Below are 26,164 nucleotides of genomic sequence, written 5' to 3'. Positions count from 1 at the left end.
CAGGACAAGTGTGAATTAGTAGGAATTTATTATGCTTTGAGTACATAGTGACTTGAATTAAGTTTTAAGAAGCCTCTGTCTTAGAATATAATTTACCCATTACTGATATAAATGTAAATATGTCTTCAGTGTTTAAAGTGCTTTAATACTACTATCCTTCTTCTTAGCTAATTTGCTAAGTAAAGGCAACTTTTAATAGGATTTTAGTCTCAATTGTCATGGAATCTACAGTGTTGGGCCTAGATAAATATGGCCTTACAGTGAACAATCTGAGGGATTTTTTTCCTCATTTGTTTAATATATGTTTCACAGATTACCACATCTCTGGATAAAGCATTTATAGACCTAATGTCCATTTTAGTTATGGCTCAGACAAAGTTTTCCCAAACACCTTATTCTGTTTCTAGAACTTTGATAGGATCGATGCCAACAGTATTTTCAGGGGTAAAATGAGAGGTGTTTAAACTGTGCGGGTTCACTTACTTTCTTGCCTCCAGAATCTAAATTTGAGATCTCCCCCTTTCATACCTGAAAAGAAAACTGAAATCAGGTGGGTCTTTCCCTTCTAGGAGAATGCCGTGAATGGAGAGCACCTGTGGCTGGAGACCAACGTCTCAGGAGACCTGTGTTACCTGGGAGAGGAGAACTGCCAAGTCAGATTTGCAGTGAGTGTGCTCCTCAGATCTCTGGGTTCTGCCCTTCCCTGGGGAAGGCTTCCAAGTTGAGTCTGACAGCCTGAGGAGGCCCGAATTTCCAAGGATGCCACCGTGCCTGAATTTACAAGGAGAGGTTTGAAAGGGCCTGTCCCTTGTGAGACAGTTGACAGTTAACATGGCTTTCAAGGGGGTTGGTTTTAATGGCTTGAGGGCTTGGCTATGCAGGTTGAACTTTGGTATAATGTGCCACTTTATGATGATTCCCAGCGTCGGTTTTTATTTGTGTGTTGGAGGGAAGGGAAAGGGTAAATGTGCATGAGTGTTTGCTTCTGGAGGGGGTGTCTGTGTGGGGGGAGGTCTGAGTGTGGGGGAGGTGTGTCTGTGGGAGAGACCAGTCGGTCCGACAAGTTGGTCTTGTAGAAGAGCGAGTATGGTGGAGGGGATTGCTGGTGCGTGAGAATGGGGATGGTGAAACACCTGTCTGGTGCTGGCGTAGGCTAGCAAATACAGGCATGCCTTGTTTTCTGATGCTTTGCTTTATGGGGCGTCACAGACCCTGTGTTTTTGTTTTTTTTTTTTTTTATATACAAATTAAAGGTCTGTGGCAACCCTACCAGGGCGCCATTTTCCCAACAACATTTGCTTACTTTGTGGTAATTCTCACAATATTTCTGACTACTTCATTGTTATATTTGTTATGGTCATCTGTGATCAGTGAACATGACTGGCTAAAGTGGACATAATGGTAAGCTATTTGTAGCAATGAAGTAATTTTTAATTGAGGTATGCACTTTTTTTAGACATAATGGTATTTGCACACTTACTAGACTGCGGTATAGTATAAATGGTAACTTTTATGTGCACTGGGAAGCAAAAAAATTCATTTGACTCGCTTAATTGTGATACTCACTTTATTGCAGTGGTCTGGAACCGAACCCATGATATCTCTGGGGTGTGCCTGCGATTCAGATCAAGTTGTGGAGGATAAAATTCTAGAAACTAGACAATTAATAAACACATTGGAATATCCCTTGATTTTTATTTATTTTAATGTTTATTTTATTTATTTTGAGAGAGAGTGTGTGTTTGTGAGCAGGGCAGGGCAGAGAGAGAGAGGGGGAGAGAATCCAAAGCAGGCTCGAACCCGTGAACCATGAGATCGTGGCCTGAGCCAAAACCAAGAGTCAGACGTTGAACCAACAGAGCCACCCAGGCACCTCTCTCTTGCTTTTTAAAATTTGCTTTGTATGGCTATTTAGAACCACCAGTTTAAATGTCAAAATTGTCTTTATGTTCTGTGAAAAGAACACAGTTGCCAGGCGCGTTGAGTCGTAAGGAACTAAAATTTTATTGTTGAGAAAGTGAACTTAAAATTTTTGTGTAATTGAAAATTGCTGGTTTGAAAAGAGTAATGGGAAACATAGAATAGTAAAGAAGAAAGAAGTGTTCTTTCTTACTTGGGGAAATGAGCCTTGTCAAGACATAATGCATTTTTTTCCTTTTTCATTATATTTGTTTATTATGTGAAAGAAAGGTTTGGGGTAGAATGCAGGACTTTGGAATTACAAGTGAATATTTTTCTATTAATAACTAATAAGAAAGAAATTGAATTTCCACTAAAGCTTACAGAAGAATGTAGCCCTCAGGGACTTTTATCCGGCTGCCAGCATTGCAAAGCTCATGGAACAAAACTTGAAAAATTGCGTTAGCTGTTTTGACGACTGGTTTATAGGTTTTGTTGGGAAAACTTCATGAGAGTTTAGAAGACCAGGGGGTACTTGAGTGAAGTTAGGAGTAAAGATCAGTGAAAGGCCCAGCTGTACAAGGTCTCAGTTTGAATCTCACTGTTACCACTCACTGATATTGAGAACTCCTGTCTCTTGGGTGCTGGCTACCTTCTTCGAAAAAGAGAATAGGATGAAATTATTTTAAATTATGCTTCCAACGCCGGTCTGTACTTAGCTGTTTGCATTTCTCTTAATCTTGTAAATTCATTTGATCTAAATATCAGGATTTCCACTTTATGCATATGTATTTTTAATTAAAGTATAATTGCATAAAATTTGATTAAATTAACCAAAGACCAAGAAATGCTCAGCTGTTCGGACTAAAATGCTATAAATAATGAATTAACATTAGGATCTTAGTTAATTGCATAAACACTGGTCGTGGAATATCAGATAATGTGAAATGGAAAAAATGAAAGCCAATTTCACTTGCATACATGCTTTTGAACTATTTCTGCTGATGCTGCTGTCATCTGATGGACTGTAATTTGTTACAGAGTTCTGCATTATTTCCAAATTACTCCCTTTGATCCTTTTCTGGTAGTCTTTTACTGTCAGTCACATACTACCTCTCTTGGCAAATATATATACAGATACATCCACTCTTTTTAAACCTTGTATGAGCAAATGGCATCACTATTTACTGACTGATTATACCTGGGTCACTATTACCTCTAGACAGGGAAAAACAACAAAGAATAAGGGAAATTTATAAGTAGGATGCAACAGAGTTGTGACAACCCCCGGTGCTCTTCTGAATCTTTCTGCTAATTTTATCCCCAATACTTGGCTCTATTAACTCACTTCACAGAGTGTCTGGAAGATGAAGAGCTCTCCTCCAAAGAAAGGTCGGTGAAAGAAGGAATGAATCAGCAAGGAAGCGGAAGACCTGTTGGCTCATTATAGGCTCCCAAAGGCTCAGTGTGTTCACCCATGAAGTGGGGCAAATGTTGGGAGCATTAGATGAGATAATGCATTGAAAGAATTTACTTGCCACAGCAACTGGCACAGTGAATTAAAAGGGAAAAACAAACCAACATAGAAAAGGTGGAAGCAGACCATTCATGAAAGAACCACCATTGGCCAATACAGATCTGAAAAATATTTTAAAAAGGCACCCGGGGCGCGCCTGGGTGGCTCAGTCGGTGAAGCGTCAGACTGCAGCTCAGGTCATGATCTAGTGGTTTAAGAGTTCTAGCCTCGCATCGGGCTCCGTGCTGACAGGTCAAAGCCTGGAGCCTGCTTCGGATTCTGTCTCCCTCTCTCTCTGCCCCTCCCCCACTCGTGTTCTGTCTCTCTATATCAAAAATAAATAAAAACATTAAGAACAATTTTTTTAAAGGCACCCAAAATAAAACAACTACGAGGAGTCAGCATCATGTGCCTATTTGAAATAGCAAAGATTTACAAAATGATACCACCTGCTGGTTAGTTAAGCCTAAGTGGTATTCTCGTTGCCACCTGGTAGGAGGGTAAATTGTTGCATGCACGGTTGACCCTTGAACAACATGGGTTTGAACTGTGTAGGTCCACTTATATGTGGAATTTTTCTGGTAAAAACTACTATAAATGTATTTTGTTTTATGACTTTCTTAATATTTTCTATAGCTTACTGTATTATAAGCATACAGTATATAATAGAGAATACAAAATATTTGTTAATTAACTGTTTATGTTATCAGTAAGGCTTCCGGTCAATTTTGGGAGTAGTCAATTTCCGGTTAATTTGGGGGAGTCAACAGTTATATCTGAATTTTCAACTGCACAGAGGGTCAGTGTCCCCTAACATCCACATTGTCCAAGGGTCAATTGTCAGTATGTAGTAAAGCATTACAAATCTAGCTGTCTCTAATTTATGCATCACATTTGGGTGGGGTGGGAACATTGGCAAGCAGGAGAGAACGGGGAGAAGTGTGCTCAACTTGATTCAGGGTAGTAGGAGGAAGAGTGAAGTAACCTGGGTTGAAAAAGAATATTAACAAGGGGAAGTAGAGAGAACTGACATCTTCCAGTGTTTAAAGAACTGCCTTGAAGAAAAGGAAGGGTCTTGCTCTCCATAGTTAGGAAGGTAGAATTAAGTTCTAGGTATAGAATCCACTGCCTCTAGCATCGAGTCTTACATGTTTAATAAACATCACCTGGAAAGCCTGTTAACAATGTAGATTACTATTTCTCTCCTTGCTCCAAATGCTGATTCAATATGCCAAAGCTGGACTTGGGAATCTGTGATTTTAGCATGCACCTCAAATAACTATGGTACAGATGGTCCACAGACTTAACTTTGAGAAAGGCTCTATTATAAGGAAGAACCTTAACAACTAGAGCTGTCCAGCAAGAGATCAAGGTATCTGGAGAGATGGGCATAAAAGATGTGTTTGCCAACAAGTTGGATGGCCATCTTTCAAGGATGCTGTGGGGGGGGGGGGGATGGGGGGAGGATGCACACCTGCTTTGGGTAACAGGTCAGGCAAGTTAATGTCCAGGAGAGCCTCCAGTTTAAATGTTCTTTTTGCAGCTTTCTTAGAATTGAACAACAGTTTTGTAAGAAAAAAGCATGTGCAAATGGATTATGCATTATATTCTCCTTTCTTTTAATGAAGCACCTTTGAAGATAGCCAACCTGTTGAGATAAGGACCAAATTACCATTACCAGGTACTACCTGCAGGCTTCTAAACAATGGGCAGGCAAGGCATTTGGAGGAGGAGTGAATCCATCACCAAAGATATGCCTTTCACTTCTTACCTTATTTTAGCAAAGCAAATGTCATGGGTATAAGTTAAGAGAAGGGAGAAATCAGTGTGGGTTGAGGTAGACAGAGGCGGCTTCATGGCAGTGGGGCTTGAGCACAGTTTGAAAGATGGCTAAGATTTACATAAAGGGAGTGGGGCAGGAGAACATTTCAGCAAGGGAGAGGAACATTAGCAAACTCAGAGTCAGGAGCAAGCTTTGAACGAGGGAGGAGGCAATCATCAGGCACGCATGAGCACACCAAAGGGCATGTGTTAGGTAAGAATGGAAATAAGGACAGATGGGGGCTGTGTGTGTCCATGTGCTCTGAACGGAAACTCAGAGTGCATGTTATAAATGCCTGTGTGCTTATGAAGCATGGCCATATAATATATCATCTCAAGCAAGACAGTTTTCAGAGGGAGAGGCTGCTGGTAGGTATAGTGCTGTGACATTAAGCACAAACCAGAGCTGCATCGGGGACACTGAGACAGTCATCCTAACTTAGAGGGACGTTACAAAAGTCTGTTGAAAACCAAGGCGAACCTGCACATCCAGGACTTCCTGCTGCCATGTGGACTGATACTTGGGGCCCCTATTGAAGGGGATTGAAAGCAAGGCTGTGACATCACAGGACACGAAGATATTTGTAGGAGAGTTTGCTCCAAAGTCTTGGGGCTGAACCAGATGACCTTTAAAATCCTTCCTCTTCTGCATTTCTCTGGTGGCAACATTTAATACGGTAGAATGTCTGTGAGCAGAAATGTAATGGGATTAAAGTTGTTCCTAAATCAGAGACAGTCCCCAAATTAGTACCTGTTTCTTTTTCTGGTCTAGAGAGGAGAATGGGATGCACCAGTAATGACATTGGAGCAGAAGGGTCACCGTTTCCCAACGTGATTATGGGGAGGAAAACTGAAATAAAATTCCAACTAGGACCACTCTCATTTGCTGCTGTTTATTGGGGTGGAGATTACTTCATTTATTCTGTAAGTGTTCACGGGCTGAGTGCCCTGTGCCACAAAGTGCAGACAGTGTTGAGAATGACGGTGAATTGTAAGTGACGGTTTGGTAGGTGCACTCTGTGGAAACCCTTCTCAGCCTTTCTTGATAGTATATGCAAAGATGTTGAGCCACATGTTTGCTCCTAAAGAAATTCTTGCCTCCATTAATAATCAGTCGGGCACATACCAGTGCACACGTATCTTTACGCTGAAATGACACTTGTCTATGTCTCTGTATTGATGCACACAACAACCATGGCCATTGTCCGCAACCTGCCTTGAGACGTGTAGACAGAGGTAGGCCACCTGGAAAGTGGGAAGGAAGTGGGTTTTGTGAGACTGACCTGGGTTTGAAAGCCTGCCGTTTGTGTACTGAGTGTACTTTGGACAAATTGCACCCATTTCCTCATTTAAAGTATTGTCGTTAAGATCAGCCTCAGTGATTCTTATTTCTGGATGAGCATGGTGAACTTAGAACACTTTACTTTTCCATTTTATTTTCTGGAGTGGTTGGTCCCAGCCCAGATCTGCCACATCAGGGTCTCTGTTGAGTGGCACCAGGTATGAACATGTTAAAAAAATAAATAAAAAGACCCAGAACTCTACAGATGGACTCTCTGCTGTCACACATAGGTACAGAGGACACTGTTCTACTTCACAAAGAGTGTCAGGACCCAACCAAGCGGACTGGTCTCAGGGCCTGGAGCATGGTGGCTGTTACGGGTTGAATTGTGTACCCCAGAAAGATGCTGAGGCCCTAAACCCCAGTCCCTCAGGATATGACATTATTGGGAAATAGGGTTGTTTCAGATATGATCAGTTAAGATGAGGTCACATTGGAGTGGGGGTGGGCCTTACTTGAATATGTCAAGTGGACTTCTAGGAAGAGGAAGACACATATGTACACAGGGAAGGAGGCAGAGACTGGAGCGATGGAGCTGTAACCCAGGGACCGCCAAGGACCACAGGCTGTCATCAGAAGCTGGGAGAGAGGCACGGGACAGATTCTCCCTCAGAGCCCTGGGAACAGTATCAACCCTGTGGATACCTTGATATCAGACGTCGAGTCCCCAGAACCGTGAGCAAATACATTTCTGTTGTTTTAAGCTACCCACTTTGTGGTACTTTGTTAGGGCAGCCCCGTGAGACCAGTGCAGTCGCGTCCTGTTAGGTCAGTGATCTCATCTTGGCCACATGGCTACCTCCACGAGGCTCACAGATGCACAAACACCCAGAGGTATCTTTGAAAATGCCTTGATTGAGGATTTCGTTGAGACATTTGTGGCTTTCTGTATAAGTGAGCAGACAGGCAGGGAGGCGCCCGCAGCTGAGAAGTGTGAGGAAAGGAGTAGCTAGATGGTTAGGTGAGTGAGAATGTGTAGGTTGGGTGAGAGAAAAAAGGAACCGTCAGACTTCAGAGTGCTGTTACCAGATATCTTTTCTATTTCTAAACATGCTTATGTCACCTTGTTTGTGTGGGTAGGCTGGTGGATACTGTTTTCCTTTTGTTATTGTTTTGTTCATGTGTTTTGCTTTCATCTTTTCCTTGCGGGTAAGGTTTGGCAAATCTGGCCAACCCCACCTGACCTCTTACTTCTGTGATGTCTTCCAATACTGCTTGCGGCTTAACAAATCTAGTTTTATTGAGTAAATGAATGAATTGCATGAGGGAGGCCATGTGATATGGGGGTGGGCAGTCTGGAGAGTGAGAAACCATGCAGATCCAGAGGCCAAGAGATCTGGATAAAAATCCTGGCTCTGCCTGGCTTCTCTGAGCCTCAGGTCCTTCCGTAAAATAGTGATGATTGTGTCTGCCTCTCGGAATTGGTAGAAGGATTAAATTAGTTGACAAGCATTAACGTCCTTTCTTCTTTTATCCTGTTCCTAACTTCCATTTCAGTGTCATTAAGCTGAATGAGCTAATTAGTACTTTGGTTGGACTTTACTTTCAACAAGACCTTATGTTTGGGATTCTTCTGCTAACCCCACTGCTGACACTTAAACTTTTACCCATCATTTTACTGCCGTGTGTAATATCCATCGTCTACTAGGTCATGGGTGGGACCAAGTGAGTGCGGCCAATTGAAGTAACCCGTTCTGGAAAGCATCTTGTAGGCTGTATCTTTTTACTGGTGGGTCAGAAGCCTCATTGCTCTATCACAGCCTCTGCTCACAAGGAGGCTGGCCACATCATCACTGGATCCTTGGGAGAGACTTGTAAGAGTACAAGGGCAGTAGCTCTCTCTGCCCTATTTGAAGAAAACTTTTAGCTTTCTGTTGTTTAAAAGAAAAAACAAGATGCAGAACCTGGTCACACGTTGTTTGTTTCATCTCTGGAGTACGGACGCCCTGGACAGCAGCCTGTGCGGATGCTGCTTCGTGTGTATCTCTGTGCTGTGGGCGGACAGGCAAGTCAGTGCCCCGCACACGTTGCTGGGGCCTTTGTGCCCATCGGTGCGTGCGGGTCTGGCAGGTGTGTACCACAGAGCACCCACATTGGGCTCGAGCCTCAGATTGCATCAGGACTGGCTGCTTGCTGATCCCTCGCATGCCAGTTGTCCAGCGTGGCAGACTGATGGGCCGCACCCCAGATGGCGACTTGGCTGAGTGGGGTGTGGGCTGTCAGAGGGAACGATGAGTGTGGCAGTAAAGCCCCAGAGGCTAAGCCAGCTTGCTGTTGTTTGGGTGCCAGCCTTGAAGACGCCATCTCCAGGGAGCTGCCAAAGCTGTGCTCTGCCAGAGGTCTCTCCCACCGTTAGGATATTGAGGAGCTAACGAACCAAGGTGACGCAGGGAGAGCAGAGCCATCAACGGAAATTGGCGTAGACAGATTCTCTGCTCCTGACCCCCTCGTCAGCGGATGTGAGTGGAGGAAGGGGCTGGGGTGTTCCCGTGGGTGCAAGTGATGGTGCTCCGTATGTGTCTGGCCAGACGGTTGGGCATTTGCGTGAGATCATGCAAGGGCACACTTAGAACCGTGTCTCACGTGTGGCAGGGCCTCGGTAAATGTTAGCCATTGCTACTTTACAGCTATTGTTGTCGTTGTGAGTGTCCTTATTTGGTGCAGGGTGCTGTCCATACACTTGTGGGGAATTTAATACCGATCCTGCCCACTTCGTGCCGCAGAGCTGGCGATGGGTCACGGAGCCCAGGGATCTTGAGGATTCTGTACTCCTAGGTGACCTTGGGTCAACAGTATCGTTGGCTTTTTGCACAGTATACTTTAAAAAAAAGTCGTGTTCTGGAGACCACTAACAATACGGGGTATTGTTCATTAAAGCGGTGTTATGACCAAATAAGTTTAGAAAACACTGAACACCTTTAATGTGCAAATATGTGTAATGAAACTGTAAGAAAGACATAAGGTATGCAGGATTTCCTAGTTTTTTCCTCGGGGAAGGGATGCTTGTTGAATCTACTATTAGTCCCACAGAACATCTATTGGCATCTTGTGGGATCTCAGTATTCAGTGGAAAACTGTTTGAGAAATGCTCACATAATGTCATTTTCCTAGGCTTTGTCAAGTCAATAACAGGAAGAGGCAGTTTCCTCCCACCTAAAGGTAAAGGAATGTCAGAGAGGCTTAATCACCACCCAGAGTTTCATACCTTTTCTTTGTCTTTGTGCAATTATGTTGCCTTTATACTAAACTTTCATTGAGCCAAGCTGTGTGTGTGTGTGTGTGTGTGTGTGTGTGTGTGCACACGTGTATTTTATTCTTAGAGTTTGAGCCTCTGAGAATAATTGCCTTCTCTTCTGCAATGATAATTTTAGATTGAGGCTATGTTTGTATGTGGGTATAGTTTGTGTGGAGAGGTTTTGTTGTTACTAAATATTGGCACAGTCCTGTTACTTAATGAAAATAATTTGTATCTGATTGAACATAGGGTTTACATCTCACCTAGGCAATGCCCAGGTATATAGAAATGTTTTCCCTTTTTCCAGTGTTCCCTAGTGTAGAGATCTAGAACAATAGAATTTAACCAACATTCTCGCTGCTTCAAGGCCCCAGTCTTGGCTGAAGCATTATTTGCATTAGCAGTTACCCAGAACTACTGCTGACCCCTACGTGGACATTGTCTCTGTTTGTTAGAATTTTAATGTTGTTTCTGGTTCCTCCCTCACACATGAGGCAGATAGAGATTTTAGAGGGTAACTCCCTAAGAACATGAGGAAATGGAAAAACCTGCTTTGATGCCTTCATTTGAGGAGGCGTGTGGGCTTTGGAATCAAAAGGTGGCTTGGCTTTGAATCCAGGCTCTGGGATTTTCTAATTGTGTGATGTGATCATCGTTTTAACTTCTTGTAGCTTCAGTTTCGCATCTTCAAAGTGTGGGCAATTCCTGCATCTTACTGTTGCTGTGAAACTTAAATGAGATAATGTATAGACAGCAATTAACAGCTTGGCAAGTCACAAACACATACCAAAAAGCAGCCCCTGCAATGGATGTTTCTCCTTCAGGGAGAAGTGACTGCAATGGATTGTCAGAAACTGATCCCCAAAAGGCAATGCCAGAGTACAGACCTTGGAGCACCTTATAACCAGCACCCCTCGCTCAGTGAATAAAAGAGAGGATGGGTCTCACAGAGTGAAACAACTAGCCCAGCTCACAGGCTGTCCCTCAACTCTGTGGCCCTTCTCCATTCTCTTGATCTTCTATAGCACACATCACTTTCTGTTATTAAAAAAAAAATTGCTCGCCTGCTTACCTGTGTCTCCACCACTAGAACATAAGTTCCATTTAGTTCAGGGACTGTGCCTGTGTTGTACTGTCCTAGATCCTCAGCATTGAGCACAGTGAATGCAGTGAGGAGTTATCCTGCCATTTTTCATGGAATGAATGAATGAATGAATGAGTTCAGGGATGTGATTGTTGAGAGAGACACACATACACACATGGACACCTGTCACCAGATCAAACTCTGCCATGTATTTAAGTATCATTATACTTAGCATCCAGGATGTTTCAATTCGTGCCTTACTTTTCAGGCTCTTCACAGGGAGGCTCAACATTCACTGCTAGTAGGCTCTTGTGGGGTTTTAAGCCCTGGCCTAGCCAGTGTCATGCCTATTGTGGCCCATCTTATTTGATTCTCATGGAGGATAGAGACTGCTGTTTACCATTCTTGGCACAGGGGGTCATGGAATTGTCTGTAGTCCGTCGCTATGGGCTCTTCCGAGAATGGATCACCTGAAGCAATCATGTCAATTATGTCTATTTTCATCAGTCTTGTCCCCCTAACTTTTCACTAGTAAGGAAAGTGAGGGGGAAGTAGTAAGTTGTAATAGAAAGAGATAGCTTTGAGTCAGAAAGACTTGGGTTTCACTCCTAGCTAATTTATCTTGGGCGAGTTGCTCAATCTCCTAGGATCTCAGCTCCTTGGCTGTAAAATGGGTGAAGTACCTGCGTTGTATGGCTGAAATGAGCTGTATTGACAGTATACATAATATGGATATCATACTAGCAGCCATACTGGTAAATACTGTCTGTGGTAGTGATGTCCTCACTGAAAAATGGTATGGGTGGGTGTGTGTATGTGAGTGGAAATCATACTGCAAACTGGGGACGTAGCTAGCGTCGAGTGTACCGCGACTGAAACGGTGGTCTTCTTGGCTGGACTTGGGAAGACTTTCTCTTAATTATGTCACCAAGAGCTTGGGATGTAGGAAATGACAACGAAGGAACGGCTCATTTACCACAGCTTGATACGGCTTCTTAAGTGAGTAGAGTATTCCATATTAAAGCAAATGTATCTAAATTATTTTTTAGAAACCTCAAGCTGTGAACTATAAATAACAAATTCCTTGATTTCTACCAAGTAAACTGATAATGAGGACATGTTAGGATGCATGCTGCGGGTTAGGGAGTGTATATGGTGCCATCACACCAGCAAGGACCGAAAGGCAAGCCTTGATGTTTTCTAGTTTATAGTGAGCCTCAGTTCTCTACACACTTGATATACTACCTTAGCATTAGAGCCATTAAGATAACATAGGTACACCGTTTCCTGTTAATTTGTCTTCATTATGACTTTTGTAGTATATCCAGCCCATTTTTATATCTGTCTGCTTGAAATTCATAAATGTACATCTCTTTGGCTATGTAGGCCTCTAGTTGCATGAATACTTATTAGTGTCTGTGTGCTTATAATCCTATTTATGTGCATTTTTTTGCACATATAGTTAACACTTCAGGTAATCTATAAGATACATGGAAACTTTGACCTGAGATCACTTGAAAAGAGTATAAAAATTCAACAGGTCACAAAATCGTCTGGAAAGAACCAAAGATAGGAAGATAGCACCCAATAAAGTTAAAGCCATTGACTGGCCGCGGTCATATAAGCAGGACCTTCTTGCATCTAAGCGGAGAAGCATAGAGAAAATGAATGGGACAGAAAGATACAAGAGAGAAGACAAGCAGGCAGAAGGGGAAAAAAGAAGGAAAAACAAGAGCTGAGGGCAACAAAGCACAGAGAAAGTAAAATAACAACCAAGAGTAAGAAATAGAATTAGGATTTTCAAAGAGTTCTTCCAGGTCATTAGGCTGAAATCCTTTTGTTTTTTTAATGTTTATTTAGAGAGAGGGTGAGCATGTACACAAGGGAGGGGTAGAGAGAGGGAGAGGGAGAGAGAGAAGAGAGAGAATGAATCCCAATCAGGCTTCATGCTGACAGCGCAGAGCCCAATGCAGGGCTCAATCCCACCAACTGTGAGATCATGACCTGATCCAAAATCAAGAGTTGGTGCTCAACGGACGGAGCCACCCAGGCACCCCTGAAATCCCTTTTTAATGCATCAGGATCATGAAAGAGGTGGCAGAAAGAATGCCTAAGCAGCGTAGCCGTCTCGTGCCCGTCACCGGATGCACACACTCAGTATCCCACAGTCCGGTGGTCTCCCAGAGCTGCGCGGTATTGGCATCTTTCCATCAGACTTGTGCACATTTCTCAGACCACACATTATGGTTTCCATAAGTGACAGCTGCAACATATATTTGTGTCATCTCTCAATAACTACACCTGAATTTTACACAGACTTATAAAAGATAGTAGTGGTGTGCACCAGTTAAACTCATTGAGTCCCAACATGTAGACTCCACCTGAGATTTTCATGTAGCTTTCTATTGCAACCAATCAGTACCTATCACTTTTTTTTTCATTAGAGAATAATGCCTTGAAATCACGAACGTAAGCCACTCGTAGAACTTGGTACAGATTTTATTGTAAGTGTGAACTACTGAGATTCAGCCAAGTGTCTTCCCCTCTACTCCAACATTTAAAATGAATCTTGTGCCATTCTGACCACAGTTTTTATCAGTCTTAAGATAATGTTCAAAAAATGATGAGGTACCACTCTGTATAACCAACCATCAACTTGAGCTTTGAATTAACACGAGTTCTGGCAATTTGGTTTTTACCAAATGGTTTCTCCGGTGAGCCCCGATTGCCTGTTTCACAGGAGGAGGAGGAGAGGTTTTTGTAAGATGTTTCTGTTCTCCTCTTCAGGCTTGCAAAGTCTGTCCCCTTCCTTTAGTTTTCTGCTCTAAGATTTGGGCTTGCTTTCTCTTCAAATGAAAAATGGACACCAACTGTTGAGGAAATAGAGAACCTTTATTTGTGTAGAAACAGTCCTGAGAAGGCACTTTTCTCCTTTATGTGTCTCCAGGGAAGCTGTGGAATCAACACGTCTGTGCCTTAGCTCAGGTGGCTACTGTTTACCCTCTAGATTTACAGGCATATCCAAGCTTCCTCGGGGGACGGTGTCTCTAGAAACGTGAACACTTCACGTACACATTGCTTCACATAAACGTGTTCTTTAGAACACAACAAAATATGCTGTTCGAAAAGTATATTGAGTTTTATTGCAGGACGTTAGAGGCATCTCCACCGTAACAGAGTATGAGATTGTAGGATGTGTAGTCAGCCGGTACTCACAAGCAGCAGGCTGGCCAACATGTGGGTGTGAAGCCATCCTGGGCTGTCAGTTACGCTATTCGGACGCCTAAGGCCCACGTAGAAGACATGCGTGTTAAGCTCAATGGAAGTCTGTGTGTGACCGGAGAGGGGTCTGCTTTATCACTTGATCACTCGTGTGCCTCAGCCTTCCGTATTACTGGTGTCACTCTCACTCAGGCTCTAATTGCCTAATATACGAGTTATCGCTGCAGACTCTGATTACTTATTCTCTTTCAGAGAAAGCGTGTGTCTTGACCATGATTTGCATGATCTGGCCTTCTGGTATTGTCTGGCCTCATCTCTACCTAGTTTTCTCCAACCACACTGGCCCCTTTGTCACTTTTTAAACATCCCAGGGCCCTCATGCCTCTGGGCTTTGCACTTGCTGTTGACCCCTTTGCCCGGAATGCTTTCCTCCCCAGATATCTGTATGACAAACCCGTACACTTCCTTCTGGCATTTCGCAGAATGTATCTGCTTGTTGAGACCTTTCCTGGCCAAATTCCCTCTACTCTTGGTATCTCTCCTATTCCTTATTCTCTCTTTAATTTTTCTCTTTAGCACTTATTTCCATCAACATAATATATATATATATATTTATGTATCATTTTATTGTCTGTCTCTACTAGGACTCAGTAATCTCCATGAGATTAAAACAATTTTTGTTAGTATTTTGTTCACTGCTGTATCCCCAGTGCTTGGCACCTACTAGGTGCTTGGCATTTACTGATTGACCCTGTTAATAAATTACTTCTCTCATTTCCTTTTGCCTTCCTTCTGCTTTCGGGTAGTGCTACCTAATGCGACCAGATTAAATGATGATTTTTGGCCACTTTCGTCTCAACAACTCTGTCCGTATTCCATTGCCCATTAGATTAAAATTTGTGTTTCTCAGCCTAGATTTAAGAACTTCAGCAGTCTTTTCCTGGCTCACCCTTCTAGCCTGATCTGCATCACCTAACCGGGACTTCTATTTGGGAAGACTGGCCTACTTGCTGGCCCCAATTTTGTCTGGCATGTTTCCTCCCCACCCCCACAACCATTACCCAAGTACAGATTCCAGTTTAACTAGCCTGTAGATACAGGTAGAATAACGTGAGCAGCAGTAACACAGACACTCTGTTCTCTACCCACTAAGACCTCAGTCTTCTGCACAGTAACCTTCCCATCCAGGGTCCCCAAGGCTCCCAGAAGGTGTCTCATTTGCGACCCAAAAAGTAGTGCAGCTGTAATCACCACGAAGCCTCTGTGCTGTTTTCCCTCTCTGTGCAGAGGTCTCCTGTTCCTCAAACACCTGTAAGGTAGCTCATTTTTTCTTTTGGGGTTGCCTGCTGTGAGAATGCCTGCGTCCTGGTGGACATTTTGTCTCACAATCCCAAGGCCACCAGTTCTCCAGACTGGGGCTGGGGCAGGGGCTTGAAAGGGAGAACGCCCTTCACTGCAAATCCTTCCTCTTTCCTCCCTCCCTTCCTTCTGGAATGTCTACTGGGCTCCTACAGTGTTTAACCAGGGCCTCTTGGGGATAGTTCTTTGCCATTTTTCTGACAGTCCCTCATGACACAGCTCCTCTGGCCTGTTCACACAGCCAGCGGCCCCACTGCTCACCTCTGTGCATGCCCTACTCACCTGACCTCCACCTGGGCACACACAGAAGCCTCCACACTCCAGCTTCCGACCTGGCACCCAAGAACTCATGCCAGTAGACACTTGTGAGCCCAGTGACTCTGTACCCCAACAGACGTGCCCAAGCCAGTCTCCGTTCCTTTGGGAGACGTCACTGTGCGCTACATAATGAGATTTTGGCTTGCTCTCTTTTGGGGTGTCCTTGATTTTTGAAACGTTTTTCTTTTAAGGCCCAATTCAAGAATTTGCTTTTCTGTCAGGTCCTTTTTACTGACTCAGCCTCTGAGAGCTTATCCTCCTCTAAGTGATGACTTTCACTGTCTGAGCTGCTCATTTAGCATTTAGCTATGTGTGGCCTTCTCCGTTAATGACTGTTTTTTTTTGGTTTTCTTTTTTTCCCGAGTCCTTCCTATCTCCTCAAGTGGCTTGCCAGCTTTTCCTAGGAAAGATAGAAGCTCCTCCCTCTTTACTTCCTGTACTGCATTTAGCATTGTCTTACCTTCGTAGGCATGGTTAAAATTGTTTATTGACTAAACACGTTCATAAATATCCTTTAGAAAAGTCAGGGGTTAGCATTGTTTCGGCCGCAAGGAAAACTCATTTATGTAGGGCATCTCAGACCATCGTGACTCCAGAGGGCAAGCACATGCAGGTTTAGGTGTACTTGAGCGTAGCATGAGTATTTTTGTGCACCCATTTACATGAGTCCTCGACCCAGCCTCTTGTTGTTCCTGCACCTTTTCTTTCAGATATTCTGGGGTACATCTGGCATTTAGAAATCTAGGGTGTCAACGGTGAAAAGCAGCTATCTCAGAGAGATTCAGCTCTCACCGAGACCTTGTCTGCCCAGAGGACACAGGGCACAGACACACAGGACCTTGGCAAATGAAGGTCTTGACCTTCCAACATGGGCCAACAGTCCTCATGCTGAGGGCTGGCCCCTTTAACACAAAGCGAGGTCTCTTTGCGGTAGATCCTATGCGGCAGCTTTGAGAGTACCTTTGAGCCACAAGCTCCTCGAGATGTCCGGCGTTTTTGCTCCTTGGCCCGGGATTTTTGAAATCTTGTCCTAGACTTACTTGATGTAATGAGGAACCACAATAGGGGTGCACTGGGACTTCAGCTGAGCTGCCCTCCTGATTTGTCCGAAATGTCCTGTGTTCTGTTGGAGGAAAAGAGGAGCCAGCGTGAGTGACCATGGAGGCTGTGCTTGGCTCTGAAATCGTATTAATGGAACTTCCAGATAATGTCATTCTTCATTTTTCCTAATACCAATTTACAGATTGCATCCCAGGCTCTCCAGAGAAGCAGAACCTGCCAAGTATGCTTGTCATTTCTTCTAATTAGGTTTTTAAATAAATCAAAGAATCTTGTTTTCATTTACCTTGGATTATACAGCGACAGTGTTCTTGTTCCTGTGCCCATAGAGGCATTCCCCACTGAAAGGACACCAAATTCCTGACACTCCAGAAGCTGAGGAGCCCCTTCCCTCCTCTCTCCTGAGCACTCCGTTCTCCCACCCCTGGAGAGGAAATGGCCTTACCCCAGCCCTGTTGCCTCTCCTGTTTCCCCCTCGCACCAAAGTGCCGCATAGACTGAGCTCTGTGGCTGAAAGGGAGCAAGAAGGAAGGATACAATTCTTCTTGCCTTACTTGCTCTTTCCCCTTTTCTTGATCTCCAGCCCTTCCACGTATCTATTCCTTTTGGCATGATTCTTTGGCTCTGGGATAAGCAAAGGAGCTAAGTAATCACGGAGAAGAAGAGAGCTGGCCAGAGCCTGAGGCTAAGCCCATTCCCCCAGCCCCAGCCCCCCATCTTTTTCTGGCTCTGTGCCCCATCCGGGTCCTTTCCCCAGAGTGCCTTCTCTGCCCCTTTCCCTGCTCCCAGCATGATTGGGTCTCTGCCTGGAGGAACCCTTCCCTGTCCATTCATCCTTTTGTCACTGTGGCCTCATTGTTAGAGGTGGAGCTCCAGAGAGCGGTGATTCCTTGCGTTGGGTCTGTCTGGGAACCCTGTCTGGAGAGAGGTGCTCCGAGCCCGAACTTTGGCCCGCAGCGGTTCTGGTCTCTAAGCTTTCCTGAAACAGGGAGACCAAGACAGGGTTGCCATGCCAGCTTTGAGGACTCTTGGGTATTTCCTCCCACTTCTCCGCTCCTGATCTGGTCCGCACCTGTGGATTTGCGTGGGGGTGACAGCAGGGGGTGTATCCTTAAGAACACAGCAGGAGAGATAAGGTCAGCAGGCAGGTAAATTTGGTCCATCTTCAGGGAGAAACAGGTTTGGTGTATGTCTTCTTGGGAAGGGGCACAGCCGGCCTTGTACCTGCTTCTTGGGGTCAAAGTTCAGACTGTTAGGGGTAATAATTCAATTGCCTTGGGCACTAAGAAGCCCCAGCCCTTTTACAAACCAGAGGCCTGTACGGCTGGGTCTCCTTTCCCTTCCCTCCCCTTCGCTCCTCCCTCTTCCCTCCCTCTTCTCTCTTTTCTTTCTATCAAACCTCGTTCACTATCACCAGATATTCATTGCTACCTAGAGAAAATCACATCTCTGGCTCAGAGGAAGAAACTATAGCTTTCTTGGTGGTGCATATGAATCAGGGACTTAGGACCAAAGGTGGTAGGTGGGTGGGATGGTGTTAGATCTTGAACTCCTCCACCACTGCTTGCCTCGGATCCTTCTGTCCCAGGCCCAGCTCCCGTGGTCTCAGGCTGAGATAACGTTACTTCTGTGCTTGATAGGAGCTGAAGTTGGGGAAAGGGCTGTCACTGCTTTGAATGCCAGAGTGCTTGCAGCATGGGGAAACATGGAGGGCCAAGTCAGAACTTAGAGTATTGTTTTACAGTCACTATTAGTCTGCTAGTTGGATTGTGTCCACTGTCGGGAAGTACAGCCTATCCTTGTGTTAGTGTTATTTAAATAGATGTTGGTCATGATGTGATAAGATACTATCTGTATTATATCCTCTATTGTCTTAATTTTCATAGATGTTATGTGTGTGTACATACACACACACACACACACACACACACACACAATTTACAACCTAATGGATTTCCTTTGGATGCTAACATTGAAGTAACTTTACGTGATATTTAAAACATTGGCCTTTAAATTCATTGAAGAGAGTGAAGTTTTAAAATTTTTAAATTTCAGTTTGCAAACATGTGTGGAATGACTTAACGACTTTTTAAAAGTTTGTTTATTTTGAGACCAGAAAGAGAGAGAGGGAGAGAGCGTGCATGCATGTGCAAGAGTGAGGCAGGGGAAAAGACAGAGGGAGAGAGAGAGAGAATCCAAGCATGCTCCCCCGTGGCAGCACAGAGCCCGACAGGGGCCTTGATCCCACCATCTGTGACATCATGGCCTGAGTGGAAACTAAGAGTCAGACACTCAGCCAGCCAAGCCCCCCAGGTGCCCCTTAATGACTTTTTTTTTTTTTTTACTTAACACTTTTCATAGTGAATGAAACATTAGTTTAAATAACTGATTAAGAGATTTTGGGCTTTTTTTTTTTTAAAGGAAAAGTAAATACTTACAGTCTAGATTCTGACATTTTGACTTTGTATTTAGTTTACATCCTCAAATAAAAACTAACATAACCAAGCACAAAAATTATTTCTTTTCTGAGCAATTTCTGCCCAGAAGCTTATTATCCACCTACTTTGAATAACTTTGACCCATTGAAACACATAAACCAAGAAGTCAGCAGTTAAAATCTGATTCACTGAAACAATTTTTATTAGTTGAGGGACTAAAATTCATGTATATTTTATTACTATGGGAAAAGACCTTAGGCCTTCACCCAGAATTTACTTAATTTTGCATATGATTATAAACCTTAATTACCTGATTCCTCAGATTATAAACTATTTAGAAACTGTCATTTAAGAAATTAAGGACAACAAAAGATAAGCACAATGACACTGAAGGGATCTCTGTTAGAAAAATAACCGTTTTTTGTAGTAAAATGCATCATGTTGATTCAAGGAACAACAGATGTTGGTGAGGGTGCAGAGAGAGAGGATCTCTTTGGCATTGTTGGTGGGAATGCACGCTGGTGCAGCCACTCTGGAAAACAGTATGGAGGTTCCTCAAAAAACTAAAAATAGAACTACCCTACGACCCAGCAGTTGCACTACTAGGCGTTTATCCAAGGGATACAAGTGTGCTGTTTAGAAGGGACACATGCACCCCCATGTTTATAGCAGCACTATCAACAATAGCCGAAGTATGGAAAGAGCCCAAATGTCCATTGACAGATGGCTGGATAAAGAAGATATGGTTTATATATACAGTGGAGTATTACTCGGCAATCAAAAAGAACAAAATCTTGCCGTTTGCAACAACACGGATGGAACTAGAGGGTGTTACACTAAGCGAAATTAGTCAGAGAAAGACAAATATCATATGACTTCACTCATGTGGAATTTAAGATACAAAACAGATGAACATAAGGGAAGGGAAGCAAAAATGCTATAAAAACAAAGGGGGACAAAACATAAGAGACTCAAAACACAGAGAACGTTATTATTGCACTATATATATGCTAACTAACTTGAATATAAATTAAAAAAAATAAGTAATTTAAAAAAATGCATCGTGTTGTAGTGTTTATGAAGAAAAATTCAGATTATGGTCTGTATATTCTGGCTCTAAAGGCATGAGAGTATGTATTTTCTGATGGTCTTTTAAAACTCAATATCATTTAAATAAAGTTGGTTTTATAACTGAAGCACTTGACTTCATACGTTATCATCTGGAGAACATGCCATACTGAATTGTTCATATGAATGATGTTGGTATATTTACATGTTATCCCAGAAAGCTGAGAGAGGACATGTCTTAACCTTGTGGTTGTCAAACTCTTACTATTAGCCCACCTCCCTTTTTCAAAAGAGATTATGATTTAGAATCCTGATATGGAAAACAAGGAAAGGAAGAGGTATTCTGGTTTCACAGAGTATGCACGGGTCCCTCCGCCTGCTTGGTGCTCTTGCTCCAATCCTCAGTGACCTCTGAGGAGCCTCTTAGAGTCCCTGGAGCCCTACAGGCGCAAAGCCAGATCGGAGCAGGGGTTATTGGTAAGGAAGGAGGCTTTTCAGGCATCCTTAAATCATACCCATCAGTGATCACCTACCATGAGTGGAATTGCTGTGTTTGTCTGCAGCGTGATCTCCCACGGGGTTGGTGGATAGTATGTAGACTGGAATTCACTCCAGTTTCCTTAGCATCACTGCGATACTGAGGAGCGGCAGGACTCAGGTGCCCCATGAACTTTCTGCAGGTGGTGCTGCATCAGTGATCTGTACCAGGAGATCTGAAGGAAACAGGAGAGCAGCACAAATTTGCTTGCGGGAAATCTGCTTGTGAAAATTTGCAAACTAGAATTTTCTTATTGTTGCCTTGAGTGCTGCTGCTGCTTCCACTACTGTTACTTCCTCACCCCCCTCCCACACCCCTCCCCCCTCCCCCCTCTCCCTCCTCTCTTTTTAGTAGTAGAGCGGAGACACTTTCCAGTAGTGTAACCAGATGCCTGGATCTCCCTTATCTTTTGCTCTTCGAAAATTCAGTGGATTGTCCAACTGACTTCATGTTCCAGAACGTGTTCTCTCCCCAGGCAGAGGAGAGCCGTCGGCAGGCAGGGTCCCTAACCCCACGCCGGCAGGGTGAGACCGCAGGTTGGGTTGCCCCAGTCCCGCACGGTTCTAGGCGCTTTGTGGGAGTCAGACACCAGCGTGCATATCCCGCGCGGAGCGAGTGGAAGCATCCAGGAGGCAGGAGGCTCTAGTTGCGTTCCCGATAACTGTCCCTTCCGGGGAGGGGGGTGGGGCTTGCAGTCCCTTCTAGTCTTCTTTGGCAATCGTAATACTTCAAGTTTTGGCTCAAAAGTGATTATCTCAGCAAGGGAAGCCACACATCAGAAGAGGGCAGTTTGCCAACAATCTATACTAGCACCTTTCCCAAGAAAGGCAAGGCCTTTCACACTCGAATGCTTTGATTCACTATTTTACAGATTAGCTTTGTTATAATAAGCTGCTTTCAGTGCTCAAAGCCCACAGTTATTCCTGCAGACCTACCTTCTAGCCTGTGCTTTGCAGGGAGGCCTGAGCATTCCCAGCTAGGATTTCCGTGGAGCTGGCAGTGTTAAGATTCCACCTGTTCCTCTTTGACCCTGCTGCTCGTTTTGTGTTGTTAGAGAAAAGGTACACCTCAGAAAGTGTATTTATTGTTCATTGAAACTGGCAGTGCCTGTCAGAGAAGCCAAACTGTGTGATGCTCACAGTCTTGTGAGCTCAGAGCTAGACTCCCCGGTGGTGCTGTGTCCTAATTACGAGACCTTGGGCACATCACTTACTGCACCACAGCTTTGTCATCTGTAAAATGGGAGTAAAAATGCTACCTATTTCGTAGGGTTGTGGAGATTGAATGAGTTACAATTTGTAAAGTGCTTCTAAGAGTGCCTGACTCATAACGAGTACTACATTCATGTTAGCTGCCGCTACTGGTATTGTTACTACTTATTGCTATTGTCAGGCGTGAGAGTTAGGTTCTCCTCTTAGTTTCCCCAAGATGTGGGTGAAGACCCAAGTAGCTTAGTGTAGATTTGTGGCTGGGATAGAAGCCTGAAGCTGTGGCCTCTTGAAATGTCAACTCTTGGCAGTCGGGAAAGAGTGCCTGTTTTGTTTTTTTTTGTTTTTTTTTTTGTTTTTTTAAATTTTTTTTTTCAACGTTTATTTATTTTTGGGACAGAGACAGAGCACGAATGGGGGAGGGGCAGAGAGAGAGGGAGACACAGAACCGGAAACAGGCTCCAGGCTCTGGGCCATCAGCCCAGAGCCCGACGCGGGGCTCGAACTCACGGACCGCGAGATCGTGACCTGGCTGAAGTCGGACGCTTAACCGACTGCGCCACCCAGGCGCCCCAAGAGTGCCTGTTTTGAACTTAGACCTCATTCTGGATGTTGGTCCTGCTGCTTAACTACCAGAGTAAAAATGTAAAAAAACAAAAACAAAAACCAGAGGATACTAATGCCTGCGGTTGTTAGGTTGTAAAACTTAGAAATGACAGAATAAAGAGCCTGGTTCATATTATATGCTCTACTAGTTCTATATAGCAGCTATTATATTTATTATATCCTGGAGAGGAAATCTAGGATGCCCTGAGTCATGGAGATATGGAGGTAGTAGGTAGGTCAAGAAGGACTGGTGAAGTTTGCCCTATTATCGAATGCTTAAGATGACGTTTTAAATTTGCTTACGTTTGCTTTGTTTATGTATACTCTCTTTACTACCAGGGAACTCTTCAGAACAGACTGTTAATATTTCTTCTTGTATTTTGAATTGAATGTTGTAGAAATCGGCCCTCAGGAGGAAGTGTGCGGTCTGTAAAATCGTCGTCCACACCGCCTGCATTGAACAGCTAGAAAAGGTGAGACACCGCCACCTGCTGTAGTGTTGGCTACACTGCAAGTATTTGGACTTCAAAGACCAGGTGTCCTTTCTTATTTCCACCTTTTTCAAGAGAGTGCCCTTTAAAAAAACTGGAAGACCAACATTATTACTGGATTAGTAACAGAAAAGCAGTGCTTAAGGTTAATTTGCTCGATTGCTTCCCAAAGGAAAACTTGGTATCATTCTATGTTGCCTCTTGGGAGGAGGAATGGTAAGGTTAGAGAGAAAAGACTAGCACACACTAATTTTCTTTACAATGACAGACATCGTTACTCACCCATTGGATATTCCACAAGATTTTTTTTTTTTAAGAAAAAAATCCATAAGCTCTTTAAAATGATCATTTAGATTCGCCTGATGTTCGTGAGTTTCTTTTTCCTAAAGTGGCTGCAAGGAAGACAACCAGGCCACAAGCCAGCTCTCCTTCCTTTCTTGGGGTGGTGTTCTGCTTGCACAGCATGAATGTGTGGGTGGGCCGGAGGTGACATCCCCATGGTGTCTTGCCTCTAGAAGAAGTAGATTCTGTAGAGTCCATTGAGCGGTCGTTTGTGGGAACGGGAAGGCTCCAGTCATGAGCCAAACGCTGTCCTCTTTCGTGCCTCTCCTTTATTGCCATGTGTGGGTCTCTGTGTTACCTATGTTCTTGAGCTGCCATGTGTAAACGTGTTGAAATATTGTAGTCCCCTGAGACATGGATTATTTCACAAACATATTACCAGTTGTTGCCAACTGGTATTTTGTGGGGACGAGTATTAACATTTTTTTTCTCTCTGTCTCTTTATCTATCTATAGTTTGTTGGGTTTTTTGTTGTTGTTGTTGTTGTTTGTTTGTTGCTGTCCCAACCCCATTTACTTATCTCCTCTTTCATTTCTGTATTCCCTTCACTTTATCAAGTAGCTAAAGAAGATGTCCATGTTTCCAGGAGGCCTGCCCACCTAAAAGAAAGGCAGGACTGCAGACTTAAAAATTTGTGCATGTGAAATCATCATCATCATATTAAAAATTTCTCAAGTTTATGTTGCCCTACTTTTAAAATCTGCAGCATAGCTGCATGATTTCAGCTGCCTTGTATGTTTTTTTCTTACTCTTTATCTCTTTTCCTCAAGTTTACAGTGTAAGAGCACTATTGTTTAAAGATCTGTTGCTTTCATCAATGAGAATGAAGAGACGTGGACTGGAGATATAGGATCACTTGGGACCCCTATAGATTATCTGGGGTGATGATTTCAAGTGTTAAACTGTGGGGCTTTTGTTTTGTAGTCTCACTATGTGTATCATTGTTGATTTGTTCAAGTAAGTCAGTCTAGTCTGATGCTTATCCCTAATATAATGCACTTTTCTTTTTAAATGACAGATTAATTTCAGATGTAAACCAACATTTCGAGAAGGGGGCTCAAGATCGCCAAGAGAAGTGAGTGTTTCAGAACTCGACTTCATATACCACCTTTTGTTTCCCATTGATTCACTGGATTAACAGATATTCGCCTGGATTCAGAACCAAAGTCTAGCTCTGTCCATTCCACATCGGTTTCTTATTAACACATCCATAAATACCACCAGTAAAATCTCCCAGTCTCCTCGGCACGTGTACATTGCCCTATAGTATTTTCATGAAATGCCCTGGGGATGAAGGTTTTAATGAGCAGGTAGGAGGCAGTGGTAGAACTGAAGAGGTAAGAAATACATGGCATTTTATTGTGCTGTGGTCCATTTTCATTTCATTTTTTTTTCAATTTTGAGTGGGTAGAAGCTATTCAGGGGGGCAGCTTAGTTACTGAATATTCCCATGAACACTGAAGCCAAACTGGTTTCCATACCAGTCTTGATGCTGTATGATTTGAGGTATCTCACCTAATCTTTCTGAATTGCAATGTTTTCATCTGATAAGGGAGTAAGTGGGTAGGTAGACAGGTAGAGAGATCCATGGAAGGACTAGATTCAGTGCTCAGTCCTTGACTTCATGGCCCAGTAGTGAAGACAAAGGGGTAAATGGGAAATCATAAGGAAGAGCAATTGCCCTGTTAGTCGTAAGTAGAGGGGAGGATAGGAGAAGAGCTGCGTTTAGACCTAATTTGTCTGTTTAGTTCTTCTTCGAAGAGACTCAGTACGTGTTGAAAAGTTAGAGAAGGTAAGACAGTTAGTAGAGGTTCTCAGCCCTCCTGTGTTATCCTGGATAGTTTATCTCCTGGCCCCAAACTGCACTCTCCAATTGGCAAAACAAAAGGCTGCAGTGAGCCCATCCTCCCTGGAACAGAGTTGAGCTTTCCAGGTGTTACCACTGTATATGGTGCTTTCAATAAGAGAAAGTGGAGGAAATGCCATTTTTGTAAAATATACCTCCTCCATTTCACTTACCTTCCTGGTGAGATTATTTTCAGTTCTAAATATAGGTTTGTCCTCTTGGAAACCTTCCCAGCTGGTGTACTCCTCAAACTAGCTCTGTGCACTGATGAATGGGTGACAGAGGTTAAGACACCAGAGGAAGGGCTTCCTGGAAGAGGTAGGAAGTAAACTGAGACCTAGAGGAGTTATCTTAAGTGAAGGTGTGGTTAGAGGGAGGGTAAGTAGGAGGCGAGTGACAGCCTCCTAGACAGAAAGAGCACATGCTCACAAGCACAAGAGTGAGAAAGCATAACAAGTAAGATGTGAAATTCAAGAGATAAGCAGGAGGTAGGCCGTGAAGGTCCTTGTAAGCCACATTACAAGTTGAGTGTTTTATCATCATGGTAATTTGCGGGAGGGCGGGACATTAAACTATTTTAAGCAGAATATATTATTTTGGCTGCAGTGTGGAAGGAATACCATATAGTTCCAGAGCAGCCATATTGAAGTCATGGAGAGAATTTAAGGGGCTGTTCTGGTGGTGATCTGAACTATGAGTAATCCTGAGGGTGAAGAAAATTAGTGGATAGGAACTTGAAGGAAATAAAGTTGACAGGATGTAATAATTGGTT

General features: G+C 43.6%; 1 protein-coding gene across 1 annotated transcript in view; it reads left to right on the top strand.

Annotated features, from left to right (window-relative positions):
* DGKI (diacylglycerol kinase iota) overlaps window positions 1–26,164 on the top strand; it is a 444,732-nt gene that overhangs the window by 165,366 nt on the left and 253,202 nt on the right. The window contains exons 3-5 of the mRNA XM_030308513.1: window positions 570–665; window positions 23,112–23,186; window positions 24,565–24,621. Of these exons, the coding sequence (XP_030164373.1) occupies window positions 570–665; window positions 23,112–23,186; window positions 24,565–24,621 (228 nt within the window). The remainder of the gene's footprint in view (window positions 1–569; window positions 666–23,111; window positions 23,187–24,564; window positions 24,622–26,164) is intronic.

This window comes from Lynx canadensis, chromosome A2 (genome assembly GCF_007474595.2).
Source record: "Lynx canadensis isolate LIC74 chromosome A2, mLynCan4.pri.v2, whole genome shotgun sequence".
Taxonomy (NCBI): domain Eukaryota; kingdom Metazoa; phylum Chordata; class Mammalia; order Carnivora; family Felidae; genus Lynx; species Lynx canadensis.
This window is presented reverse-complemented; position numbering and strand designations above follow the sequence as displayed.